This window comes from Hemitrygon akajei, chromosome 17 (genome assembly GCF_048418815.1).
Source record: "Hemitrygon akajei chromosome 17, sHemAka1.3, whole genome shotgun sequence".
In the NCBI taxonomy this organism is placed as follows: domain Eukaryota; kingdom Metazoa; phylum Chordata; class Chondrichthyes; order Myliobatiformes; family Dasyatidae; genus Hemitrygon; species Hemitrygon akajei.
In genome coordinates, this window is record NC_133140.1 from 86,285,599 (window position 1) to 86,310,938 (window position 25,340).

Consider the following 25,340-nt stretch of genomic DNA (forward strand, 5'->3'; position numbering starts at 1 on the left):
ACCGGTGGGGACGGGTCCGTCACTGTGTGACACCGGGGTGCGGTACCGGTGGGGACGGGTCCGTCGCTGTGTGACACCGGGGTGCGGTACCGGTGGGGACGGGTCCGTCGCTGTGTGACACCGGGGTGCAGTACCGGTGAAGACGGGTCTGTCGCTGTGTGACACCGGGGTACGGTACCGGTGGGGACGGGTCCGTCACTGTGACACCGGGGTGCGGTACCGGTGGGGACGGGTCCGTCACTGTGTGACACCGGGGTGCGGTACCGGTGGGGACGGGTCTGTCGCTGTGTGACACCGGGGTGCGGTACCGGTGGGGACGGGTCTGTCGCTGTGTGACACTGGGGTGCAGTACCGGTGAAGACGGGTCTGTCGCTGTGTGACACCGGGGTACAGTACCGGTGGGGACGGGTCCGTCACTGTGACACCGGGGTGCGGTACCGGTGGGGACGGGTCTGTCGCTGTGTGACACCGGGGTACGGTACCGATGGGGACGGGCCTGTCGCTGTGTGACACTGGGGTGCGGTACCGGTGGGGACGGGTATGTCGCTGTGTGACACCGGGGTGCGGTACCGGTGAAGACGGGTTTGTCGCTGTATAACATCAGTCTGTTCTGTGGCTGCTGAACCACTCTCGGCTGCTGCTCGGTTCCAGGGGCCGCTGATGGTCACGGAGGCACTGAAGCCGTACTCCGAGGGTGGTCCGAAGGCCTGGTTCGTCTCCAACATCGACGGCACCCACATGGCGAAGACCCTGGCTGAGCTGAAACCTGAGACCACACTCTTCATCATTGCCTCCAAGGTGAGGGCTCCCCTTCCCCTTCCTTCCGGCTCTCTCACTCCAAATCCCTCCTTGTCCTCCTTTGCTGTCTCCCATGTCTCGTGCCCTTCCCCGTTCCCCTCTGGGTTCCTGACTGTGGAGTCCCACCAAGGATCATTGGTTTTTGTTTGGGGATCTAGGAGTGTGGGTGTGTTTTTTGAGCGAGGGCGGCCTGTGTGTGGGGGGGGAGGAGGGATCTGGTGTGGTGGGCTGGGCTGGGCTGCCACTGACCATCTCTGTGTTTGTAGACATTCACCACCCAAGAGACAATCACCAACGCTGAATCTGCTAAAGAGTGGTTCCTAGAGAAGGCCAAGGACGTGAGTCATACCAACGAGCGCGTGCGGGCTGGGGTGGGGTCGATGGGGAAATACGCGCTGGAGGGAGAATGACAGGGGAGCATGCACTGGAGGGGGAACGAGACAGAGCAACGAGGAGATTGTGTGCGGGATGGGACGATGGCGGATGTCTACGTGGGATGGGTGACGGGTGTGCCGAAAGGTTACATTGGGTAGAGGGTCTGCGGAGGGAGCAGAGTGGCTTCTGAGAGGGTGGAGGATGTGGGGAGAGTGGAGTGGCATCTGAGGGTGAGGTGAGAGGAGGGAGTGGAGTGGGTTCTGAGAGTGAGGGGAGGGAGTGGAGTGGGATCTGAGGGTGTGAGAGGAGGGAGTGGAGTGGGTTCTGAGAGGGTGTGAGGGGAGGGAGTGGAGTGGGTTCTGAGAGGATGTGAGGGGAGGGAGTGGAGTGGGTTCTGAGAGTGAGGGGAGGGAGTGGAGTGGGATCTGAGGGTGTGAGAGGAGGGAGTGGAGTGGGTTCTGAGAGGGTGTGAGGGGAGGGAGTGGAGTGGGTTCTGAGAGGATGTGAGGGGAGGGAGTGGAGTGGGTTCTGAGAGTGAGGGGAGGGAGTGGAGTGGGATCTGAGGGTGTGAGAGGAGGGAGTGGAGTGGGTTCTGAGAGGGTGTGAGGGGAGGGAGTGGAGTGGGTTCTGAGAGGATGTGAGGGGAGGGAGTGGAGTGGGTTCTGAGAGTGAGGGGAGGGAGTGGAGTGGGATCTGAGGGTGTGAGAGGAGGGAGTGGAGTGGGTTCTGACAGTGTGAGAGGAGGGAGTGGAGTGGGTTCTGAGAGTGAGGGGAGGGAGTGGAGTGGGATCTGAGGGTGTGAGAGGAGGGAGTGGAGTGGGTTCTGAGGGTGAGGTGAGAGGAGGGAGCGGAGTGGAATCTGAGGGTGAGGTGAGAGGAGGGAGTGGAGTGGGATCTGAGGGCGAGGTGAGAGGAGGGAGTGGAGTGGGATCTGAGGGCGAGGTAGGAGGAGGGAGTGGAGTGGGTTCTGAGGGTGTGAGAGGAGGGAGTGGAGTGGGATCTGAGGGTGTGAGAGGAGGGAGTGTAGTGGGATCTGAGGGTGTGAGAGTAGGGAGTGGAGTGGCTTCTGAGAGGGTGGAGGATGTGGGGAGAGTGGAGTGGGATCTGAGGGTGAGGTGAGAGGAAGGAGTGGAGTGGGATCTGAGGGTGAGGGAGTGGAGTAGTTCTGAGGGGAGGGAGTGGAGTGGGTTCTGAGAGGGTGTGAGGGGAGGGAGTGGAGTGGGTTCTGAGGGTGTGAGAGTAGGGAGTGGAGTGGGTTCTGAGAGTGAGGGGAGGGAGTGGAGTGGGATCTGAGGGTGTGAGAGGAGGGAGTGGAGTGGGTTCTGAGGGTGAGGTGAGAGGAGGGAGCGGAGTGGAATCTGAGGGCGAGGTGAGAGTAGGGAGTGGAGTGGGATCTGAGGGTGAGGTAGGAGGAGGGAGTGGAGTGTGTTCTGAGGGTGTGAGAGGAGGGAGTGGAGTGGGATCTGAGGGTGTGAGGGGAGGGAGTGGAGTGGGTTCTGAGGGTGTGAGAGTAGGGAGTGGAGTGGGTTCTGAGAGTGAGGGGAGGGAGTGGAGTGGGATCTGAGGGTGTGAGAGGAGGGAGTGGAGTGGTTTCTGAGAGGGGGAGGGAGTGGAGTGGTTCTGAGAGGGGAGGGAGTGGAGTGGTTCTGAGAGGGGAGGGAGTGGAGTGGTTCTGAGAGGGTGAGGTGAGAGGAGGGAGTGGAGTGGGATCTGAGGGTGTGAGAGGAGGGAGTGGAGTGGGTTCTGAGAGGGTGTGAGGGGAGGGAGTGGAGTGGGTTCTGAGAGAGTGAGGGGAGGGAGTGGAGTGGGTTCTGAGAGAGTGAGGGGAGGGAGTGGAGTGGGTTCTGAGAGAGTGAGGGGAGGGAGTGGAGTGGGTTCTGAGAGAGTGAGGGGAGGGAGTGGAGTGGGATCTGAGGGTGTGAGAGGAGGGAGTGGAGTGGGTTCTGAGGGTGAGGTGAGAGGAGGGAGCAGAGTGGGATCTGAGGGTGTGAGAGGAGGAAGCGGAGTGGTTTCTGAGAGAGTGAGGGGAGGGAGTGGAGTGGGATCTGAGGGTGTGAGAGGAGGGAGTGGAGTGGGTTCTGAGGGTGAGGTGAGAGGAGGGAGCAGAGTGGGATCTGAGGGTGTGAGAGGAGGAAGCGGAGTGGTTTCTGAGAGGGGGAGGGAGTGGAGTGGTTCTGAGAGGGGGAGGGAGTGGAGTGGTTCTGAGAGGGTGAGGTGAGAGGAGGGAGTGGAGTGGGATCTGAGGGTGAGGTGAGAGGAGGGAGTGGAGTGGGATCTGAGAGGGTGGAGGATGTGGGGAGAGTGGAGTGGGTTCTGAGAGGGTGAGGTGAGATGAGGGAGTGGAGTGGGATCTGAGGGTGAGGTGAGAGGAGGGAGTGGAGTGGGATCTGAGGGTGAGGTGAGAGGAGGGAGTGGAGTGGGATCTGAGGGTGAGGTGAGTGGAGGGAGTGGAGTGGTTTCTGAGGGTGTGAGGAGGGAGTGGAGTGGGATCTGAGGGTGTGAGAGGAGGGAGTGGAGTGGGATCTGAGGGTAAGAGGAGGGTGGAGTGGGTTCTGAGAGAGTGAGGGGAGGGAGTGGAGTGGGTTCTGAGAGGGAGAGGGAGTGGAGTGGGATCTGAGGGTGAGGTGAGGGTGGAGTGGGTTCTGAGAGAGTGAGGGGAGGGAGTGGAGTGGGTTCTGAGAGAGTGAGGGGAGGGAGTGGAGTGGGTTCTGAGAGGGGGAGGGAGTGGAGTGGGATCTGAGGGTGTGAGAGGAGGTAGTGGAGTGGGTTCTGAGAGAGTGAGGGGAGGGAGTGGAGTGGGTTCTGAGAGGGGGAGGGAGTGGAGTGTTGGAGATGCGTCCAGTAGACATGACTTGGTGAGAGGAAGGGGTAGGTGGGCAGTGAGGGGGGAAGGTGTGGGCTTGGTGCCTCACTACAGCCACATTCAACTGCAGCTTGCTCCTCTGCACTGGAGTGGAAGCCCCCGGGAGGGGAGTTACGGATGATGGGTATTCTGCGAATCTTGGACTGTCTGTGTGGGTGAGGGGGTATGGGGGTGGGAAGGTGGCATGTTTTGTTGTCGTCGTTGCTAGTGTTGTGCTGAACTTTGTGGACATGCCATGTTGGCACAGGAATGTGTGACAACACTTGTGGGCGGCCCCCAGCACGTCCTTGGGTTCACAAAGAACACATTCACTGTATGTTTCAACGCACAAAGATGCGATATATACAGTAGCATTGTGGTTAGCCTCACTCTGTTAGCGCTCAGGACGTTCCAGAGTGCAGAGTTCAATTCCGGCACAGTCCGTACGTCCTTCCTGTGTGAGCGAGGGTTTCCTCCCACAGTCCCCAGGCCTACTGTTCAGTAGATTAGTGGATCCTTGCAAATTGTCCTGTGGTGAGATGAGGGGTAAATCAGGTTGGCAGGTTGGGGATAAGTCGGGGGTTGCTGAGGGTCATGGCACATCGGGCTGGAAAGGCTTGTTCCATCCTCTTTCTCCACATTAAATAAATGAGAAACTGCCCCTCGTATGGTTCCCACCGAGTGTGTGGATGTGCAGGTGCCTGCAGCCCTGCCGGTGTAACGTGGACTGACTGTGGGGATGGGTTGTTAGCTCAGGGTGGTGTCACCCCGACGATGGGGAGATTCTGTAATGAGCTTCCGTACTGATTATATTTCCTGTTCTTCCGTCAGCCCGCTGCTGTTGCAAAGCACTTTGTCGCCCTGTCAACCAACGCGGTGAGTAGCGTTCGATCCTGATTTCTGGCAATCCGTGGGTTCAGAGGTCAGGAATGAGGCAGAAAATTTGTCGCTTAAAATTGTTTTATTAAGTAGAACAAAATGGTCGATAGGAGCCAGCACTGACTGAAAAGAGAACAATGTTCCAGAGATGACAATGGAATGAAAGTGGGATTGTTGTGGGGATGCGTAGGCCGGCCGGTAACGTTAGCACAATGTGGCAGCATAGTGCTTAGTGGCACATTGTTACAGCTTGAAGTGCCAGTTCGCAGTCGAATTCCAACACTGTCAGTAAGGAGTTTGTTCTACCCATCATCGTGTGGGTCTCTTCTGGGTGCTGTCCAAATGTGTACCGATGTGGAGGATAGTTAAATCGGTGGGTTACCAGCCAGTTACTGTGTGACTGACCCGTATCGGGATGGTGTCTGTTCTGACCGGTTACTGTGTGACTGACCCGTATTGGGATGGTGTCTGTTCTGACCGGTTACTGTGTGACTGACCCGTATCGGGATGGTGTCTGTTCTGACCGGTTACTGTGTGACTGACCCGTATCGGGATGGTGTCTGTTCTGACCGGTTACTGTGTGACTGACAACCTGTCTCTTAATGTGAACAAAACAAAAGAGATGGTTATTGACTTCAGGAGGGCACGGAGCGACCATTCTCCACTGAACATCGACGGCTCCTCAGTAGAGATTGTTAAGAGCACCAAATTTCTTGGTGTTCACCTGCTGGAGAATCTCACCTGGTCCCTCAACACCAGCAACTACCAGCTGGCAGTTCATCCCATGTACTCCACCACTCTCTGTGTGGAAAACTTACCCCTGATATCCCCTCGGTGCCTGCTTCCGAGCACCTTAAAGCTGTGCCCACTCATGTTCGTCATTTCAGCCTGGGATAAAGCCTCTGGCTAACCACATGATCAGTGCCTGTTGTAGATTGTTCTGTGATTAGGCTAGGGTTAACTTGGTGGGTTACTGGGTGGTGCAGCCTATTCTGTCCTAACCAGGCTCACCCTTCCCACCTACATAGTCCTCACTGTTCTCATCTGTCTCCTAAATACCCCAACTGTATCATATCTGCCTCTCCCACCATCTCTGGCATGGTGTTTCATACTCTCACATCTGTGTTTTAAAAAAAAATTCAAATCTCCCCTGTAGTTTCCTGCAGTCCCCTTAAAATTATGACCCCATTTATTAACCATTTCTGCCTGGCAAAGTCTGGCTGTCTGTGACTTGTCATCTTGTCCATCTCTATCAAGAGAAAAGCCACAGCTCCCTCTACCTGTCCTCTCTGATCCAGGCAGCATCCAAGGAAATCTCCTCTGCACACTCTCTCCACCTTCCTTGCACGAGGTGACCAGTATGGAGCACAATATTCCAAGTGTGGTCTAAGTGGAAGCTTCCAGCAGAACCTGGCAACAGCCTTGAAAGGAATTGTTGATGAGAGGAAAAATAAATCAGCCGTGATGGGATAGCAGAGACTTGATGGGACAAATGGCCTGATTCTGGAATGTGCTACTTGATGTGGTAGAGGTGAAAACATTAGACACGTTTCGATGAACACATGAACGTGAGGGAAATGGAATGATATGCACATTAGTTTAGTTGGTCATTCGATTACCAGTTTAATTGGATCAGCACAACAGTGTGGGCTGAAGGGCCTGTTCCGGTGCTGTACTGGTCTGTGTTATGGCTTAGGGTATTTCAAATCCGAACTGTGTCAGGGTTTGGTCCCAAAATGTCGACAATTCCTCCCCTCTTCCTGATGCTGTTTGACCTGCTGACTTCCTGCAGCAGACGGTGAGTCATTCCAGGGAGAGGACACCCGACCGGGGGCAAGCCTGTGTAAAACCCCTTTCCCCCTGTGGATTTACCCCTCCGTTTTCTCACTGAACCTTCGTTCACTCCACAGGGCAAAGTGAAGGCGTTTGGAATCGACCCTAACAACATGTTTGAGTTCTGGGATGTAAGTACGAGAAAGGGGTTGTGCTGGTTCTGACCCGTCTGGGTGATCGATGGGTGTGGGTGGTGACACTGGCAGGCAGGGGTGTGTATGGATGGGTTGGTACTCAAAGCTCAGCCATTTTCTTTGTAAAAAAAAAAAGGTGTATTTCAAGTGACAATTATGTCACCGTAACAAGTCCTAATTAAATTGAGATATAGTGGATTCCTGTTAATCGGGACCAGTACATTCTGGCCCAATTAAGTGGCTGCCCCAATTAGCTGAACTGTCATGGAAATAATTAAATAATGAAGATGACGAACTGTAACTAATTATATATTTAAATGAATACTGAACAAATTAAAACTTGAATAATACTTGGGGTGACTGAGGTTGAGTGAAGTCTTCGCCTGTGGTTCAAGGCCCTGATGCTGAGGGATATGAACTTGCTGGTGTGAGTCCTGAGGCTCCACCAGCTCCTTCCTGGGAAGAGAGCATGAGCTGGGGGTGGTGTCCTGTTTTCCTGCGACAACGCTCCTGTGGATGTGCTCAGTGGTGGGGACGGTTTTACTTGTGATGGAGTGGATTTTCTATTCAGCGGCATTGGTGTTTCCACACCTGGGCATGATGCAGCCAGTCAGTATACTCGATTATAATAGTTATAGGCAGAAGAATTAATCCACTGTGCACTGTGAATGCACTTTTGATTGACTGTAAATGAACAAAATCAGTGCAGATAATGGACTGCCTTATACAATACATTTGACGATTGCATTCTCCAAATCTTCATTTTCATTGTAACATTCAAGATGATTGTCTTCACCTTAATTCTTTGTAGTTCCAACTTGAAGTAGTGAAATTGTTTCAATTTCACTCCTGGCAGTTTCTGGCATCTCCAAGCCTGAAAACTTGAAATTGTAATGAGCAAAATAATTCTGAATTGTCTTATTACTTATTTCTTGCCAACTATCAGTGACAAAAATCGCTGCTTTTTGAACACAAGCACACGTAACCATTTTATAACTGTTTGTTCTAAGCACGGTGTAATGTGTAACAGAAACACAAGTGTACGTGACTGACGCTCATGAGAAACACCAGCAGCAGTCTCCTGTCCCGGTTAAGTGGCACAGAATCCCAACTACTTTCTTGATTAGACTTTGTTCTTTTCAAGATGACTCAATTAACTGGAATCCACTGTAATCCAATCTTCCTTCATCCCCTGCTGTGCCCAGCAGTACCGGAACTCCTCCACGATGCCTGGCTTCTGGCAGCAACAATGGACTGCACGTACTTGTGGATGGTGGGCTATGCAGTTGTGGAGATGAGGTGTCTCTGCATCGACCGCTTGCTGGACCTCCTGCCAGCTGCTGTCTCTGCTTCCCAGGGCCGGAGGCTATTTTGGTGTCCGACCTTTGGAAAGTTCAAAGGTGCCTGGTGCTGAACGCACTGTTGGCATCTGTGGTTTGGTGATCAGGTTACCTGGCAAAGAGCCGTGTTTTCCTCTCCTTCCATTCTCCCATGTCCTCTCCCCTCTCCACGCTCTGTCTCTCTCGGGGTGCAGACCCTGGCAGAGAGACCTCTAGCCCGCTGGGCTGGGTGTGGTGTGGTGCCGCGTACCTCAGACTCTCATCTGTGCCTTTCCTTCCTACAGTGGGTTGGTGGACGCTACTCGCTGTGGTCAGCCATTGGACTCTCCATCGCCCTACACATAGGTAGGCCTTCCTGGCACAGGATTTCAGCCCTCCTCTCACTGTCTCACCCTCATGTTTCTTTTGTTATCAGCCAGAATCATGTTGTGAATCTTGTTTCTCAGCAGCTGTACATAAAAAATCACCATTAATTTCAATAAGACTATATTTAAAAATGTACAGAAAGAGCAAGAAAGTACTTTTCCTGGGATCATGGAGGGGAACAGGCAGTTCTTCAAACATTTTCAGGCTCCTGTCCCTCCTCCCTGATGGTAGTAATGAGAAGAGGGCATGTCCAGAGGGGTGAGGGTCCTTAATGAAGCATTGCCTTCTGAAGCTATCCTGGATGGTGGGGAGGCTGGTGTCCATGGTGGAGTTGCTAGAGTTTACAATCTTCTGTAGCTTTTCTCAGTCCTGAGCATTGGAGCATTTATACCAGAAGCTGATGCAATCAGTTAGAATTCTCTCTATGGTAAATAGTAGAAATTTGTGAGAGTCTTTGGTGACATACCAAGTCTCCTCAAGCTCCGAATGAAATATAATCACTGATGTGCCTTCTTTGTAATTGTATCGATATGTTGGGCCCAGGATAGATCCTCAGTGATGTTGACAACCAGGAACTTGAAACTGCTCACCCTTTCCACTGCTGATCCCTCGATGAGGACTGGTGTGTGGTCCTTTGACTTCCCCTTCCTGAAATCCAAAATCAGTCCCTTGGTCTTACTGCCGTTGAGTGCAAGGTTGTCTCACTTCATCCCTGCGCAAGCCCCCCCCCCCCCGCCCCAAACCCAGGGCCTGACACTGTTGCCGTGGTAACTCCTGTTTTTGTCTTCCAGGTTTTGAGAACTTCTGCCAGCTGTTGAACGGAGCCCACTGGATGGTGAGTAGGTGGGACATCACTGTCACACTCCCCTCCCACTTCACCCCCTTGAAGAGCACAGGGTATACCCCTACAACAGTTTTCTGTGCCCAGGACTGGTCGTAGCTAGATCTGAGGGGGAGGGGTGGCCTAGTAGCACAGTGATCAATGTTCAATTCCTGCTGCTGAGTGTACGGAGTTTCTGCATTCTCCCTGTGACCGGGTGTTCTGATTCCTCCCCCTGTCCGAGGACGTGAGATAGCATGCTGCGTTGGCACCAGGTGCACAGTGACACTTGTGGCCTGACCGTACCACATCCTCAGACTGCGTTTGCTGTTAACGCAAGCGACACATTTCACTGTATGTTTCGATGCACGTGTGACAAACTTAATCTTTAATCCCACCAGTTTAGCCATGCAAGAAGTTCAGCAGGCGCAGGAAATCCAGAGCAACACACGAAATGCTGGAGGAACTCAGCAGGTCAGGCAGCGTCTATGGGGAGGAATAGAGACGAGGCCCTTCATCTGAACTGCTTATTTTCCTCCATAGATGCTGGCTAACGTAGTGACTTTCCCCTGCAGTTTGTGTGTGTTGCCAACTGGTTGGGTGGTTTCTAAGACAAGGACTTGTCAACGTTGCTACTCCCACAGCCCAGGAATGAAACGGGCTCGTCTTGCTCTTACTCTCCAGAGCAACACCTGATTAATGAGGCCAGTCTCCAAGCACATGAGAACCATTAATGTTTGTCCCCACGTTCCTCTCAGGCACCACCATGGTGTTTCTTCCCTTGGGCAAGACCTCTTTGCTCTTGTCTTGCCGGCCCCTGGCAGCCTCTCGCTACTGGCGCTGCTCCCTGTCCGGCCTCTTGAGCATCCTGGATTTCTGTCACTATGCAGGTGGGGTCTGGGCACCACCGCTCGAATTCAGTCCCCAAGTAACCCTCTTCCGCTGTTGTTTAAACCTTCCTCCAGGGGTGTGTTCTAACATCAGCTCCTAAGTACGTCACTGTTGTGATTCTCATCATCCAGTTAGATGACAGAACCTACCTCAGTCTCACTCTCACTCTCATTCTAAAGGACAAACACTTTCAGTCGTCCCCACTGGAACGGAACGCTCCTGTCCTGCTGGCTTTGCTGGGCGTTTGGTACATCAACTTCTACAACGTGGAGACCCACGCTCTGCTGCCCTATGATCAGTACATGCATCGCTTTGCTGCCTACTTTCAACAGGTACAACTGCCTCCAACTTTCTGCATTGGGTATGGTGGTGGAGCATGTGTCCTCGACTCTCATGTGTGTGTGTGTGTGTGTGTGTCGTGGAATCAGACTGTTCGAGGTGATGTAGGATCAGATGATGTTGAATCCTTGTGGGTAGAGTTCAGAAACTGCAAGGGTGAAAAGACCCTGGTGTGAGTTACTCACTGGCCTCTGAACAGTAGCCAGGGATGTGGTCTGCAGACTGCAGCAGGGAACGCCAAAAGGGCAACGCTACGGGGATTTCAATATGTACGTAGAATAGGAAAATCAAGTGGATGCCAGATCCTGAGATAGCTTTTTGGAGAAGCTTGTGGTTGAGCCCACTAGGGGATCACCTGTTCTGGATTGGGTGTTGAGTAATGAACCGGATATGTTATAGAGCTTAAGGTAAAGGAACCCTTGGGTCACAATGATTATAATATGATAGAATTCACCCTGAAAGTTGAGAAGGAGAAGCTAAAGTCAAATGTATCAGTGTTACAGTGGAGTAAAGGGGATTACAGAGGCATGAGAGAGGAGTTGGCCAAAGTTGATCGGAAGGGGCCACCAGCAGGGAGTACAGCAGAACAGCAATGGCTGGAGTTTCTGTGTGACGTATCTATACTACACTTTCCAAACTGCTCAGAGAAGAGGAAGTATTCTAAAGGGAGGGTGGTGCAACTGCAGCTGACAAGGGAAGTCAAAGCCAACGAGACGGCATATAATGGAATAAAAATGGAAGCTAGAGGATTGGGAAACTTTTAAAAACCAACAGAAGGCAACTAAAAAAATCATAAGGGGAGAAAAGTGAAATATGCAGCTAGCCAATAATATCAAAAATGATACCAGAAGTTCTTTCCAGATATATAAAGAGTAAAAGGCAGGCGAGAGTAGCTGGAAAATGACACTGGAGAGTTGGTAATGGGGGACAAACTGAATAAGTATTTTGCATCAGTCTTCACTGTGGAAGACACCAGCAGCATGCTGGAAGTTTGAGAGTGTCAGGGATCAGAAGTGAGTGAAGTTGCCATCACTAGGGAGAAGGTCCTTGGGAAACTGAAAGGTCTGAAGGTAGATAAGTCACCTGGACCAGATGGTATGCACCCCAGGATTCTAAAAGTGGTAGCTGAAAAGATTGTGGAGGCATTATTAATGAACTTTAAAGAATCGATTGATTCTGGCATGGTTCCAGAAGACTGGAAAATTGCAAATGTCACTCCATTCGTAAAGAAGAGGGAGGCAGAGGAAAGGAAATTTTCGACCAGTTTGCCTGACTCCAGTAGTTGGAAAGATGTTGGAGTTAATTGTTAAGAATGTAGTTTCAGGGTGCTTGGAGGCACAGGACAAAATAGGCCATAGTCAGCATAGTTCCCTCAAAGGAAAATCTTGCCTGACAAATCTGTTGGAATTCTTTGAAGAAAGAACAAGTAGGATAGATCAGAAAGGAAAATCGGTGGATGTTATGTGCTGGATTTTCAGAAAGCATTTGACAAAGTGCTGTTCACGAGGGTGGTTAACAAGAGAAGAACCCGTGATATTACAGGCAAGCTACTAGCATGAGTAGAGCTTTGGCTGACTGGCAGGAGGCAAAGAGTAGAAACAAAGGGAGCCTTTCCTGTTGGCTGCTGGTGACTTGTGTTCCGCAGGGGTCAGTGTTGAGACCGCTTTTTACATTGTATGTCATGATTTGGATGATGAAATTGATGGCATTGTTTCAAATTTTGCGTATGATATGTAGATAGGTGGAGGGGCAGATTGTGTTGAAGCAGAGAGGCTGCAGGTACTCTTAGATCAGGAGAAAGGGCAAAGAAGGGGCAGATGGTAAACACAAAGTGCACTGCAGATGCTGTGGTCAAATCAACACGTAAAAACAAGCTGGATGAACTCAGCAGGTCGGGCAGCATCCGTTGAAATGAGCAGTCAACGTCTCGGGCGGAGACCCTTCGTCAGAACTCATTAGTCAGTAATAGTGTCATGAAATGTATGGTCATGCCCTTTTGTAGAAGAAATTAAATATAGACTATTTTCTAAATGGAGAGAAAATACAAAAATCTGAGGTGCAAAGGGACCTGGGAGTCTGCAGGATTCCCTAAGGGTTAATTTGCAGGTTGAGTCGGTGGTGAGGAAGGCAAATGCAATGTTGGCATTCGTTTCAAGAGGACTAGAATATAAAAGCAAGGATATAATGTGGCTATATAAGGCACTGGTGAGACCTCACTTGGAGCATTGTGAGCAGTTTTGGACACCTCATCTTAGAAGGGATGTGCTGATGTTGGAAAGGGTTCGCGAGAATGATTCCAAAATTGAAAGGGTTATCATATGAGCAGCGATTGGGGGCTCTGGGTCTATATTCACTGGAATTTAGAAGAATGAGGTGTGGGGATCTCATTGAAACCTATAGAATGTTGATAGAAAGAGTGGATGTGAAGAGGATGTTTCCTTTGGTGGGGGAGTCTAGGACCAGGAGGACACAGCCTCAGTACAGAGGGACGTCCATTTGCAACAGAGAAGAGAAAGGATTTCTTTAGTCAGAGGGTGGAAAATCTGTGGAATTTGTTGCCACAGGTGGCTGTGGAGGCCTGGTCTTTGGGTGCATTTAAGGCAGAGATAGATAGGTTCTTGATTAGCCAGAACATGAAAGGTTATGAAGGCAGGAGAAGGGGATTGAGAGGGAAATGGATCAGCCATGATGGAGTGGTGGAGTGGCCTTATTCTGCTCCTTTGTCATGTGTTTTGTGGAAGAAGCTTTTACCCAGTCTGGCAGTCCTAGTTCTGATGTTCTTGCATCTCCCTCCCGCTGCTCAAGGCTCAAAGAGATTGTGGGATGGATGGTAGGGACAATACTTTGGGGCCCTTTGTCTGCAATATTCCTGGTAAATATTAATAATAACATTTAGAGCACTTTTCATACAGGTGATGTAGTTCAAAGTGGTTTACAATGGAATAAAAGAACAGATATGAAAATAAAAGACAAAGTGTTTGTTCAAAGCAAGGTTTAATAAATCGATTTTGAGCTGGTGTTTAAAAGTGTCAACTGAGTCTGCAGCCGTTATACTTTTAGATATTGAGTGTAGCTCAAAAAAGCTGACCTGCCAATTATCCATCGAGGGAGATAGTTTTAAGTTTAAGAGGCTGGTGGAAGGAGACCAGAGAACTTGAGCAGGATTATAAAACAAAAGTGATTCTGTCATGTACTTCAGTCCAGACCATTGAGAGCTTTAAAATCAATTCTAAAAGATAGAGGAAGCCAATGTAAATCAGCTCGTATGGGAGTGACAGGTTCCCTCACCCTGGTTTTGGTTAAGAATCTAGCAGCGGTGTTCTGAATAAGTTGAAGTTTGACAATAGATTGCTTTGGAAGGCCATTAAAAAGTGCACTGCAGTCATCTCATCTGTTCGATATAAAGGTGTAAATTAGTTTTCCAGTATCAATTTGTGACGAACATACCTTTGCAATATTTCTTAAGTGGAGAAATGCCGTTGGTCACTTTTTTGTCTGTGTAAGGGTAGGGTTGGGCTGAGCTGGTGCCTGTCAGACACACACGTCAGCGTGTCGTCAGCTGGGGTTACCTGCGGCTGCTGATAGGTGCAACAGTTTCTAATGTCCCCCACTCCCAGTCGATGCCTCGTTGGCACTGAGCTATTGTGATTGGCTAATTCCCAACCCTCTCCTCCCTGTTTCCAGGGTGACATGGAGTCCAATGGCAAGTACGTCACCAGCACAGGGACCCGGGTGAACTACCAGACCGGGCCCATCGTGTGGGGGGAGCCTGGAACCAATGGACAGCATGCTTTCTACCAGCTCATCCACCAGGGTGAGTCTCCACCACGTCTGGGCCCGGGAGGGGGGGGGAATGGTGCTGGGGAGGATGTGATTCACTGGCCTAGGGTAGGTATGGGTGCCTCAAGGTTGTAGCCAGGGGGGGTGGGGAGAGATAAGCTCCCACTACCTTTTAAATGCTCCGAGTGGTGTGTGTTTCAAATAACCTCTGACAAACAAATCCAGCCTTTCCGTGTGGCTTAGCCACTAAGCCCAGCGGAACTGTATCTACTAAAAAAAGGGAGCAAAGATGGGTTACTGACACATTAAAACCAGCCACTTTGGGCAAATGGGGCTCATCAGCCAAGGTTGACAATTCGTCTAGGAGAAGGAAAACTCTGATTTCAAACCTCCGCTGCCTTGTAGCTATCTAGTAAAGGAATGGATTTCAAAGGTGGGGGAGAGGTCACATACTGAGTTCAGTGCTCCCAGTGTGGCCTCCTGTATATCGGTGAGATCCGACGTAGATTGGAAGACCACTTCACCGAGCATCTACGCTCCGTCCGTCAGAACAAGTGGGATCTCCCAGTTTAATTCCACTTTCCATTCCCACTTCGATATGTCCATCTATGATCTCTCTACTATCGTGATGAGGCCACACTCGGGTTGGAGGAACAACACCTTGTATTCTGTTTGGGTAGTTTTCAACCTGATGGCAAGATTTCTCAAACTTTCCCCACCCCCTTCTCCATTTTGCCTCCCCTTTCTCCTCTCTCGCCTCGTCTCCTTGCCTGCCCATTGCCTCCCTCTGGTGCTGCTCCCATTTTCGTTCTTCCATGGCCTTCTGTCTCTTTCACCAAACTTCCCAGCCCTTTGCGAAGGGTCTCGGCCCGAAACGTCGACTGTGCTTCTCCCTATAGATGCTGCCTGGCCTGCTGCATTCCACCAGCATTTTGTGTGCGTTGCTTTATTTTTAAATGTTATTTATTGAGAGAAGCAAGGTGGACTAGGCCTTCCAGCCCTTTGAGCCACGCGGCCAGAAACCCACCCATTTAACCATGGGATCATCGCGAGGCAACTAAAATCTCCCTCTCTCTCAGTGAGCGAGGAGACCAACAAAGAAAACAACTCGCTGATTATGATGTTATGTCGCTTCTGTTCTGAGTTCTTTGACTCGGCAGCAAACTCTCCCCCACTATTGAGAGAGAGAGAGAGAGAGGTTGCCCCAGTACAGAGGCCTCTGACAGCCAATCCGCTGTTTGTGATGTTCCGTTTTTCTCGCGACGTCTCTGTTAGTGACGCCAGCGTGGAATCAGCCCGTCTACAGGCACTTGCCCCCAAAGGCACGTACGTCGTCCATCCAGGCCACGTCCTTGAGATATTGAAAAATGGCGGGTCAGTGAGCCCCAGGAGTGGGAGCCACCGCTGTAAAGAACTGCATTTGAGTGCAGCTGTAGATCACGAGCTCCAACAGAACCCCATCACCTTGAAAAGGAGAAAAGAAATGTGAAAGGGGATTCCCTTTCGCGGATGAGGTCGAAAAGCCGCCGTCTGGTGACGTCTTAGCTCTGTGAGAAAACCGGAGCACTCGGAGACTGAGAGCGGTTTTGGGCCTGTTGTCAATATTTCTGATGTAACCAGGTGATTATTACCTGGGACTCTCTTTATGAGCCCTGAATTCTTCCATTTATGGCCTTTTTTTAAAAAAAACACTCAACACCTCTCTATGTGCTGGCATTGGAGAGAGCCGAGCAGAGTTTCACGAAATGATCCGGCGACTGCATGAAAGGGTTAATGTATGAGAAACGTTTGATGGCTCTGGGTCTAGACTCACTGGAGTTTAGGAAGAGGACGGATGTGGGTGTGGGGGGGGGGGGGTAATGTTGCTACTCACTGTTTCAGGCTGGATCCGTGTGTCGTGTCAGTGTCTGATCTCAATGCAATGTTCCTCTCCCCACTCCACAGGAACACGGATGATTCCCGCTGACTTCCTCATCCCAGTGCAGACCCAGCACCCAATCAGGAACGGACTACATCACAAGGTACGTCAGAGTCTGATGGTCCTCTGTGGTATCCTTATCTGATCATGACAAGAAAACTGAGGTGGAGAGTTTTTAAAGTGGGGCAGTTCCACTCTGGACATCGGAAGTCCGTTTCCAGTGGTAGGAGTCGTCGTCACGACTGCGATGACCATGACGTCCTGTGTGCAGTCATTCCCTTCGCTGTCCGCGGGGCATTGCAGAACCACCTTCCTGGCCATTGGATCTCACTGTAGATCTCCTTTGCCCAGTCTGCTGGAGCTGACTTCACATAGAAACATGCCTGTCCTCGCATCTCACCTGGTGTAGCCCGCCTGTTGATGTGGTGTACCGGGGTGTGGACGCTGTCACGTGCAAACAGCTACTCGGAGCCACAGGTGAGAGCTGAGTGTCTGGTGGGGCCCAAAGGTGACTGAGCTGTCCCAGCGGAGACATGTCCAGCCCCTCACTGGACACCCCTTACAGCACAGAAAATGGGCCCTTCGGCCCATCTAGATCATATCAGCCAGTTATTCTGTCTAGCCCCATCAACACACACCATGGCCCTCCATACCCCTCCCGTCCCTGTTCTTATCCAAGCTTCTCTTAAATATTGAAATTGAGCCCACATCCCCCACTTCCACTGGCAGCTCGTTCCACACACACACCACCCTCGAGTGAAAAAGTTCCCTTAAAAATTTCACTCTTAACCAATGACATCTAGTTCTAGTCTCACTCAACCTCCGTGAAAATGCCTGCTTGCATTTACCCTATCTATACCCCACAGGGTGTGCCCTCTTCTCATTGCTCATCGAGGTACAGGAGCCCAAAGACACACACTCAATGATTCAGGAACAGATTCTTCCCCTCCACCATCAGAACTCTGAATGGACAATGAACACATAAACATAGCCTCTCTTTCTGCACTCTGTATTAATTTTTATATTTCTTAATAAGCTTAGTATTTTTTGTTTTGCTTTGTACTGTTGTCACAAAATAATGACCTACAGTACTGTGGAAGAGTCAGGCAAACACTGGATATGTAGCTAGGGTGCCTAACACTTCTGCACAGTATTGTAGTAATTTTAGGTATTGCACTGTACTGCAAACTTCATGACGAGTATTGATAAACCTGATTCAGACATGGGTCTCTATTGTGGACTGAGCAGGAAGGGGGAGGGAGATGGTTGGGAAGAGGGGGAAGGAAGCAGGGAGTGGGAAGCACCAGAGAGACATTCTGTAATGATAACAGGTTTATTGTTTGGAATCAAATGACGTTGCCTGGAGCCTCAGCATCTTTTGAGGATTCCCAACATCCTATGCTCCCACCAGATTTACAAACCTGCACTCCGCTCCATGTTGATCAGTACAGTACTGTGCAAATGTCTTGGGCACCATAACTATACACGTGTGCCTAAGACTTTTGCACTGCATGTCAGTGTTAATAAACCTGATCCAGATTAAAGAAATCTGATTGGCTAAGAAAAAAAATGTATCTTACTTCCAACCAATCAGTAGAGGGTGCATCACCACTGGGAGGGCTGGTTCCAGATGGTTAAGCTGTTCCAATAAGACAGGCAGAATTAGGCCTTTTGGCCCATCGAGTCTGCTTCGTCATTCCATCATGGCTGATTTATTATCCTGTAGCGATGTGCTACACACAGCGCTGAAATAACGACACAGAGTCGGTAAGTCGTTTCGAGACTAGTTTATTTGAACTTCGCGGCGCTGGCATTTAATCCCTAGTGCCCGCCCTCTCTGGGCAGAAATGACGTCAGAGGTGCATTACCAAAGTCTCCCCCCGCGCGCTGGCTATTTGTGAGCTGGTTCGCCTGCGCAGAAAGTGGGTCGCCACGATCCCTCTCAGTCCTGTTCTCCTGCCTTCTCTCCATAACGTTTGACACCCTGAATCCACCACCCTCTGCTTTGACTATACCCAGTGACTTGGCCTCCACTGCTGTCTGTGGCAATGAATTCCACAGATTCACCTCCCTCTAGCTAAGGAAATTCCTCCTCTGTTCTAAATGGATGTACCTCTAATCTGAGGCTGTGTCCTCTGGACCTAGCCTCCTCCACTATAGGTAATGTTATCCTCTCCTTGTCCACTCGTTCAAGGCCTTTCAACATTCAATAGGTTTCAATGAGATTTCAGTGTTACAGCTTTTTGGACCCTGGTCAGATCCCACTTGGAGTACTGTGCTCAGTTCTGGTCGCCTCACTACAGGAAGGATGTGGAAACCATAGAAAGGGTGCAGAGGAGATTTACAAGGATGTTGCCTGGATTGGCCTTATGAGAATAGGTTGAGTGAACTCGGCCTTTTCTCCTTGGAGCGATGGAGGATGAGGGGTGACCTGATAGAGGTGTATAAGATGATGAGACACATTGATCATGTGGATAGTCAGAGGCTTTTTCCCCAGGGCTGAAATGGCTAACACAAGAGGGCACAGTTTTAAGGTGCTTGGAAGTAGGTACAGAGGACGTACAAACAAGCTGGATGAACTCAGCAGGTCGGGCAGCATCTGTTGAAATGAGCAGTCAACGTTTTGGGTCGAGACCCTTCGTCAGGACTCGTCAGGTCTTGTACACGCTGGAATTGAGATTGAGAGGGGATCTGATTGAAACATATAAGATTATTAAGGGATTGGACAAGATAGAGGCAGGAAATATGTTCCAGATGCTGGGAGAGTCCAGTACCAGAGGGCATGGTTTGAGAATAAGGGGTAGGTCATTTAGGACAGAGTTAAGGAAAAACTTCTTCTCCCAGAGAGTTGTGGGGGTCTGGAATGCACTGCCTCGGAAGGTAGTGGAGGCCAATTCTCTGGATGCTTTCAAGAAGGAGCTAGATAGGTATCTTATGGATAGGGGAATCAATGGATATGGGGACAAGGCAGGAACCGGGTATTGATAGTAGTTGATCAGCCATGATCTCAAAATGGTGGTGCAGGCTCGAATGGCCGAATGGTCTACTTCTGCATCTATTGTCTATTGATAGTAGTGGGTCAAAGCGAGAGTGGGAGATGCCTGGAATGCCCCATCAGGCCATACAGTAAGAGAGGCATATAGACAGACAATGAAGGGATACAGACCATGTGTAGGCAAAACAGATTAATTTTTGCCCATGATGGGCTAAAAACTAAGTGAAACAAAGGCTATTCTGGGTAAGAGTTCAAAATCCAATGAAAAGAATTTTCATGTCTGAGTAACCTTGGAATTTCAGGATGTTTGTCTGTTGATCATCTGTCCAAATCAAATATTTAATGATTGAACACAAATCATTTGGTTTTAGGTTTTTAAAAAAATCATTGGTGCTTAATGTATGGTGGTTGTCCATCATGTTCGATGTTCCCCCCACTCCAGCCGAAAGGCATCAAACGCTCCTCGTACATTAACCCTTTCATTGTGGGAATCACTCTCCTGAACCCTCCGGATGAGCACTGTATCTAGCACCCCGGTTGCTCCCAGCCTTCCGCTGTGGGATCTTTCTGTGTGGGCATTGGTGGATATCTTTGGCTGAATTAGAATGACATTCCTGAACTCTCTCCGTTCCTTTCCCAGATCCTGCTGGCAAACTTCCTGGCACAGACGGAGGCGCTGATGAAGGGGAAGACGACGGAGGAGGCTAAGAAAGAGCTGCAGGCAGCTGGGCTGAGCCCAGATGCTCTGGAGAAACTGTTGCCCCACAAGGTGAGGCCAAGGGTCTGTGCCATTCAGATACAGGGATATATCCTATTCTCCCCTCACTTCCTTTCCACCTCCCTCCACCATCTTTTCTACCTCCCCTCCCCACATCCTGCAGTAGGAGATGTTCTACTGTCCATCTCCCTCCCGTACCCCACTGCCACCGGAAAATGTGTCTGCTTCTCCCCATCTCTCTGCTGCAACCCCCTCCCCACCTAACCACCCACCTCCCTCCCTCCCGTACCCCACTGCCACCGGGAAACGTGTCTGCTTCTCCCCATTTCTCTGCTGCAACCCCCTCCCCACCTAACCACCCACCTCCCTCCCTCCCGTACCCCACTGCCACCGGGAAACGTGTCTGCTTCTCCCCATCTCTCTGCTGCAACCCCCTCCCCACCTAACCACCCACCTCCCTCCCTCCCGTACCCCACTGCCACCGGGAAACGTGTCTGCTTCTCCCCATCTCTCTGCTGCAACCCCCTCCCCACCTAACCACCCACCTCCCTCCCTCCCGTACCCCACTGCCACCGGGAAACGTGTCTGCTTCTCCCCATCTCTCTGCTGCAACCCCCCTCCCCACCTAACCACCCACCTCCCTCCCTCCCGTACCCCACTGCCACCGGGAAACGTGTCTGCTTCTCCCCATCTCTCTGCTGCAACCCCCTCCCCACCTAACCACCCACCTCCCTCCCTCCCGTACCCCACTGCCACCGGGAAACGTGTCTGCTTCTCCCCATCTCTCTGCTGCAACCCCCTCCCCACCTAACCACCCACCTCCCTCCCTCCCGTACCCCACTGCCACCGGGAAACGTGTCTGCTTCTCCCCATCTCTCTGCTGCAACCCCCTCCCCACCTAACCACCCACCTCCCTCCCTCCCGTACCCCACTGCCACCGGGAAACGTGTCTGCTTCTCCCCATCTCTCTGCTGCAACCCCCTCCCCACCTAACCACCCACCTCCCTCCCTCCCGTACCCCACTGCCACCGGGAAACGTATCTGTTTCTCCCCATCTCTCTGCTGCAACCCCCTCCCCACCTTCGTTACTCTTTGCCCCTCCCTCTTTCCTCCCACGTCTAAACCTCTTTCATGAACTCCCAGCCCCTCGTACCATCTGCACCCCGCTGAACTGCCTGCAAGCACGTACCACCAGGCGCAATGGCAGCTTCTACGTGGCTGTTATCAAACTCCTGCCATTCCCTAGTAGAACACGATGGATCCGTGAAACAGGATCTACTGCTTTCCTGGGGGATATGATGAACAAACTCTTCTCAGGCTTCTAACCAGATACAAGTATCAATTTTAGCTGACGTTTCGATGACCAACTCTGCCATCTTCATCAGGGATGATGCCGGACTTGCTTAGTCCTGTGGTATTTATACTCAACTCCCATCGTGGCGCAGTGACATCAGCACCGGACTCCGGAATGGAGGTTCCCGGGTTCGAATCCAGTCGGGCCCTTCCCGAGTACACTTTTCATCCATGCCGGGTTGAGTGTTGAGCTCACAACTCAACCTCGTAAAATAAAGAGAAGTCCTGTGCAAAGTCTGTGTGAGGAGCGACGCGCCGCACAGTCTTTCGTTCCGCGCCTTGTAAGGCATGAAAATGCCCGATGCTGGCCTCTCAGGCCTGAGTCGATGTCATCATCATCATCGTCCCTCACTCCTGATTGGATAGTCCTCATCCAATCAGGTGTTTGCTGTCCCACCTTGTTTATAATCGAATCCCAGTTCTTACTTACAGCGAGACCTTCATCTTTGTTAAAATTCTTTCCCTTTAGGTTTATTTCAATGGCTTCCTTTACCAGGTGGTCCCAAAAACCACTGGCATGGCAGTTTTTTGTGCCGTTGAAGTAAATCCTATGGCGATTCCGCATGCAGTGTTCAAGATGGATTCTGGACTTCACAATCTGCCTCTTGCACTTTATTGTTTACCTGCACTGTACTTCCTCTCTAACTCACACCTCGGCCCCAAACATCAACTGTTTATTCCTCTCCATAGATGCTGCCCGGTCTGCTGAGTTCCTCCAGCATTTTGCGTGTTTTGCTTTGAATTTCCAGCATCTGCAGAATCTCTGCATTTGTAACTTTATTCTGCATTCTCTTATTGTTTTTGCGTGTACGCTGCTGTGATGACCTGGTTTGTATGGACAGTAGCTCAGTAGATGTGGTGATAATCAGTCGATTCCGGTGCTATCCGCCGACCCTCAACTTCACCCACATAGCCATTTACCCCCTCGGATCTGCTCTCTATTCTAGGTCTTCGAGGGGAATCATCCCACCAACTCCATTGTCTTTAAGAAACTGACTCCGTTCATGCTGGGAGCCCTGATCGGTGAGTGCTTCTGACCGTGTCTAGGGTGCCGGTGGGAGTGGAGAGCCCCATACTTTAGAAAAGATGTACTGGAGGTTCCTGAGAATGATTCCGGGAACAAAAGTGTTAACATATGAAGAGCGTTTGGTTCTGGGTCTGTGATTGCTGCAGTTTAGAAGAATGAGGGGGATCACATTGAAATTCCTTGAAAGGCCTAGACAGAATGGATGTGGAGAGGTTGTTTCCTATAGTGGGAGAGTCTAGGACCAGAGGACACAGATAGAGTGGATGTGGAGAGGTTGTTTCCTATAGTGGGGGAGTCTAGGACCAGAGGACACAGGTAGAGTGGATGTGGAGAGGATGTTTCCTATGGTGGGGGAGTCTAGGACCAGAGGACACAGATAGAGTGGATGTGGAGAGGTTGTTTCCTATAGTGGGGGAGTCTAGGACCAGAGGACACAGATAGAGTGGATGTGGAGAGGATGTTTCCTATAGTGGGGGAGTCTAGGACCAGAGGGCACAGATAGAGTGGATGTGGAGAGGATGTTTCCTATAGTGGGGGAGTCTAGGACCAGAGGACACAGATAGAGTGGATGTGGAGAGGATGTTTCCTATGGTGGGGAAGTCTAGGATCAAAGGACACAGATAGAGTGGATGTGGAGAGGATGTTTCCTATAGTGGGGGAGTCTAGGACCAGAGGGCAGAATAGTCTCAGAATAGAGGGATATCCATTTAGAACAGATAAGGAGGAATTTCTTTAGCCAAGGGGCAGTTAATGTGTGGAAGCCAGGTTATTGGTATATTTAAAGCAGACATTGATAGGTTCTTGATTAGTCAGGGTGTCAAAGGTTGTGGGGAGAAGGTAGGAGAATGGGATTCAGAGGGATAATGAATCAGCCATGATGGAGTGGTGGAACAGACTCGATGGGCCGAGTAGATTAATTCTGATCCTGTGTCTTGTCGTTCGGTGAGGGGTGAGGAACGCGTGTGGGAGTGTTTTCCCTGTGATATCGGGGAGGGGTGTGTTGGGCTAGGGATGGCAGTTTTTTAAGTGGGGTTGTTGTGGTGGGGGCAAAGGGGGTGATGGGGGGCAGCGGAAGATTTTTTTGGGTGGGACGCCATGTTTCCCATCATGTCTCCTGACCTGACGACATTGACTTTCTCCCGGCAGCCATGTATGAACACAAGATCTTCGTCCAGGGAGTCATCTGGGACATCAACAGTTATGACCAGTGGGGGTGAGAACATCAACGGGGAGGGAAGGAGGGAGGGACTGTGGGAGGGCTGGGTCCCGAGCAAGGAGAGTGAAACCGCTCATCAGACAAGGGGCCAGAGTATTTATTATCCATCTGGAGATTCGACACAGTAACAGGCTGCTAATGCAACACAATTACAGCTCAAAGTGTTGGCATTGAATTCGGGTGCCTGCTGTAAGGAATTTGTACATCCTCCCACAGTCGAAAGACGTACTGGTTAGTAAGTTAATTGGTCATTGTCCTGTGGTAAGGCCGGGGTTAAATCGGTGGGCTGTTGGCGGCTCGACTCAAAGGACCAGAAAGGGCTGTTCCTTGCTGTATCTCTAAATAAATAAGACCCTTCCTGCCCAACAAACCCACATCATCCAGTTACACCCGTCACCAATTAACCTCCTAACCCATATGGCTGTGGAACACCAGTGACCCAGATTGTGAACATTAGTTTAAAATAGTTAGCAAGTAGAGTTGGATTTGCTTTGTCACTTGTACATTGAAACGTTGCTTTTCATTAGTGACCAACACAGTCCGAGATTGGGCTGGGGGCAGCCCACATGCATCGCCATGCTTCCAGCACCAACATAGCATGTGCACAACTTGCAAACACAGTCCGTACATCACCGGACAGTGGGAGAAGCCCACGCGGTCGCAGGAGAATGTACAAACTCCTTACAGCAGCGTGAAGTGAACCCTGGTCACTGGGAGTGTAAACCATTGAGCTAATAGCTATGGTACTATGCCATATGTCTCCGTCTGGACCACTGACTGACTTTGGTTTATTACAGCGTGGAGCTGGGCAAACAATTGGCTAAGGCGATCGAGCCTGAGCTTGTCACCGCTGACCCTGTGACCTCACATGACTGTTCCACCAATGGGCTCATCAACTTCATCAAGAAGAACCGTGCCTGAACTCGGAGCCATGGAGAAATCCGTAGATCACCTGTCTGTCTGATGGACCTGTGAACAGTGTGGGCTCCTGTGTTTTCCCCCACCCCTCCGTGTGTCCCAAGTTGCTACACCTCGCCCCTTTGGTGTTCTTGGTGACTGTTTCACTGTGAGGCAGTAACCTGTTGTAGTGAAGTTACAGGTGTCAGGCTGACTAACTGTCCTCTGTCTGTGTGTTCACTTAGAGCCAGCTTCTAACCCTGGGACACGGACTCCATGTAGAAACTGGGAAAACGTTTAAAATAAAACTTCACATATCTGCTGGTCTCGTCTCTTCAGTCTTCTGTTTCGAGCCAGCAATGTTCAAAAGCAGCATCGTGTTTATCATTTTGCATTTTTGATGTATAATTTGTTATTTTGTGACAGCAAGACAAAAATATATAAATGACAACAGTGAATAAACAGTGCAGGAAAACCAATAAAACAGCTTTCCTCCAGACCAAGGTGCACAACACAATACATATAACTCACAACTGTACATGTGTATACCACTGAACAAAACAATGTTCCTCCGGACCAAGGTGCACAACACAGTACATATAACTCCCACACAACCGTACACGTATATACCACCGAACAAAACAATGTTCCTCCGGACCAAGGTGCACAACACAGTACATATAACTCCCACACAACCGTACACGTATATACCACCGAACAAAACAACTTTCCTCCGGACCAAGGTGCACAACACAGTACATATAACTCCCACACAACCGTACACGTATATACCACCGAACAAAACAACTTTCCTCCGGA

At 50.6% G+C, this 25,340-nt stretch overlaps 1 protein-coding gene across 1 annotated transcript in view; it reads left to right on the forward strand.

The window, feature by feature from the left end:
* The window catches only part of gpib (glucose-6-phosphate isomerase b), a 44,446-nt gene extending 19,601 nt beyond the window's left edge, over window positions 1–24,845 (forward strand). The window contains exons 6-18 of the mRNA XM_073070477.1: window positions 652–798; window positions 1,065–1,136; window positions 4,847–4,891; window positions 6,805–6,858; window positions 8,486–8,546; window positions 9,359–9,402; window positions 10,458–10,610; window positions 14,302–14,431; window positions 16,342–16,418; window positions 19,951–20,079; window positions 22,329–22,404; window positions 23,555–23,621; window positions 24,422–24,845. Coding sequence (XP_072926578.1) covers window positions 652–798; window positions 1,065–1,136; window positions 4,847–4,891; window positions 6,805–6,858; window positions 8,486–8,546; window positions 9,359–9,402; window positions 10,458–10,610; window positions 14,302–14,431; window positions 16,342–16,418; window positions 19,951–20,079; window positions 22,329–22,404; window positions 23,555–23,621; window positions 24,422–24,545 — 1,179 coding nt within the window. The 3' untranslated portion in view covers window positions 24,546–24,845. The remainder of the gene's footprint in view (window positions 1–651; window positions 799–1,064; window positions 1,137–4,846; window positions 4,892–6,804; window positions 6,859–8,485; window positions 8,547–9,358; window positions 9,403–10,457; window positions 10,611–14,301; window positions 14,432–16,341; window positions 16,419–19,950; window positions 20,080–22,328; window positions 22,405–23,554; window positions 23,622–24,421) is intronic.
* The last annotated feature ends 495 nt before the right edge of the window (window positions 24,846–25,340 follow it).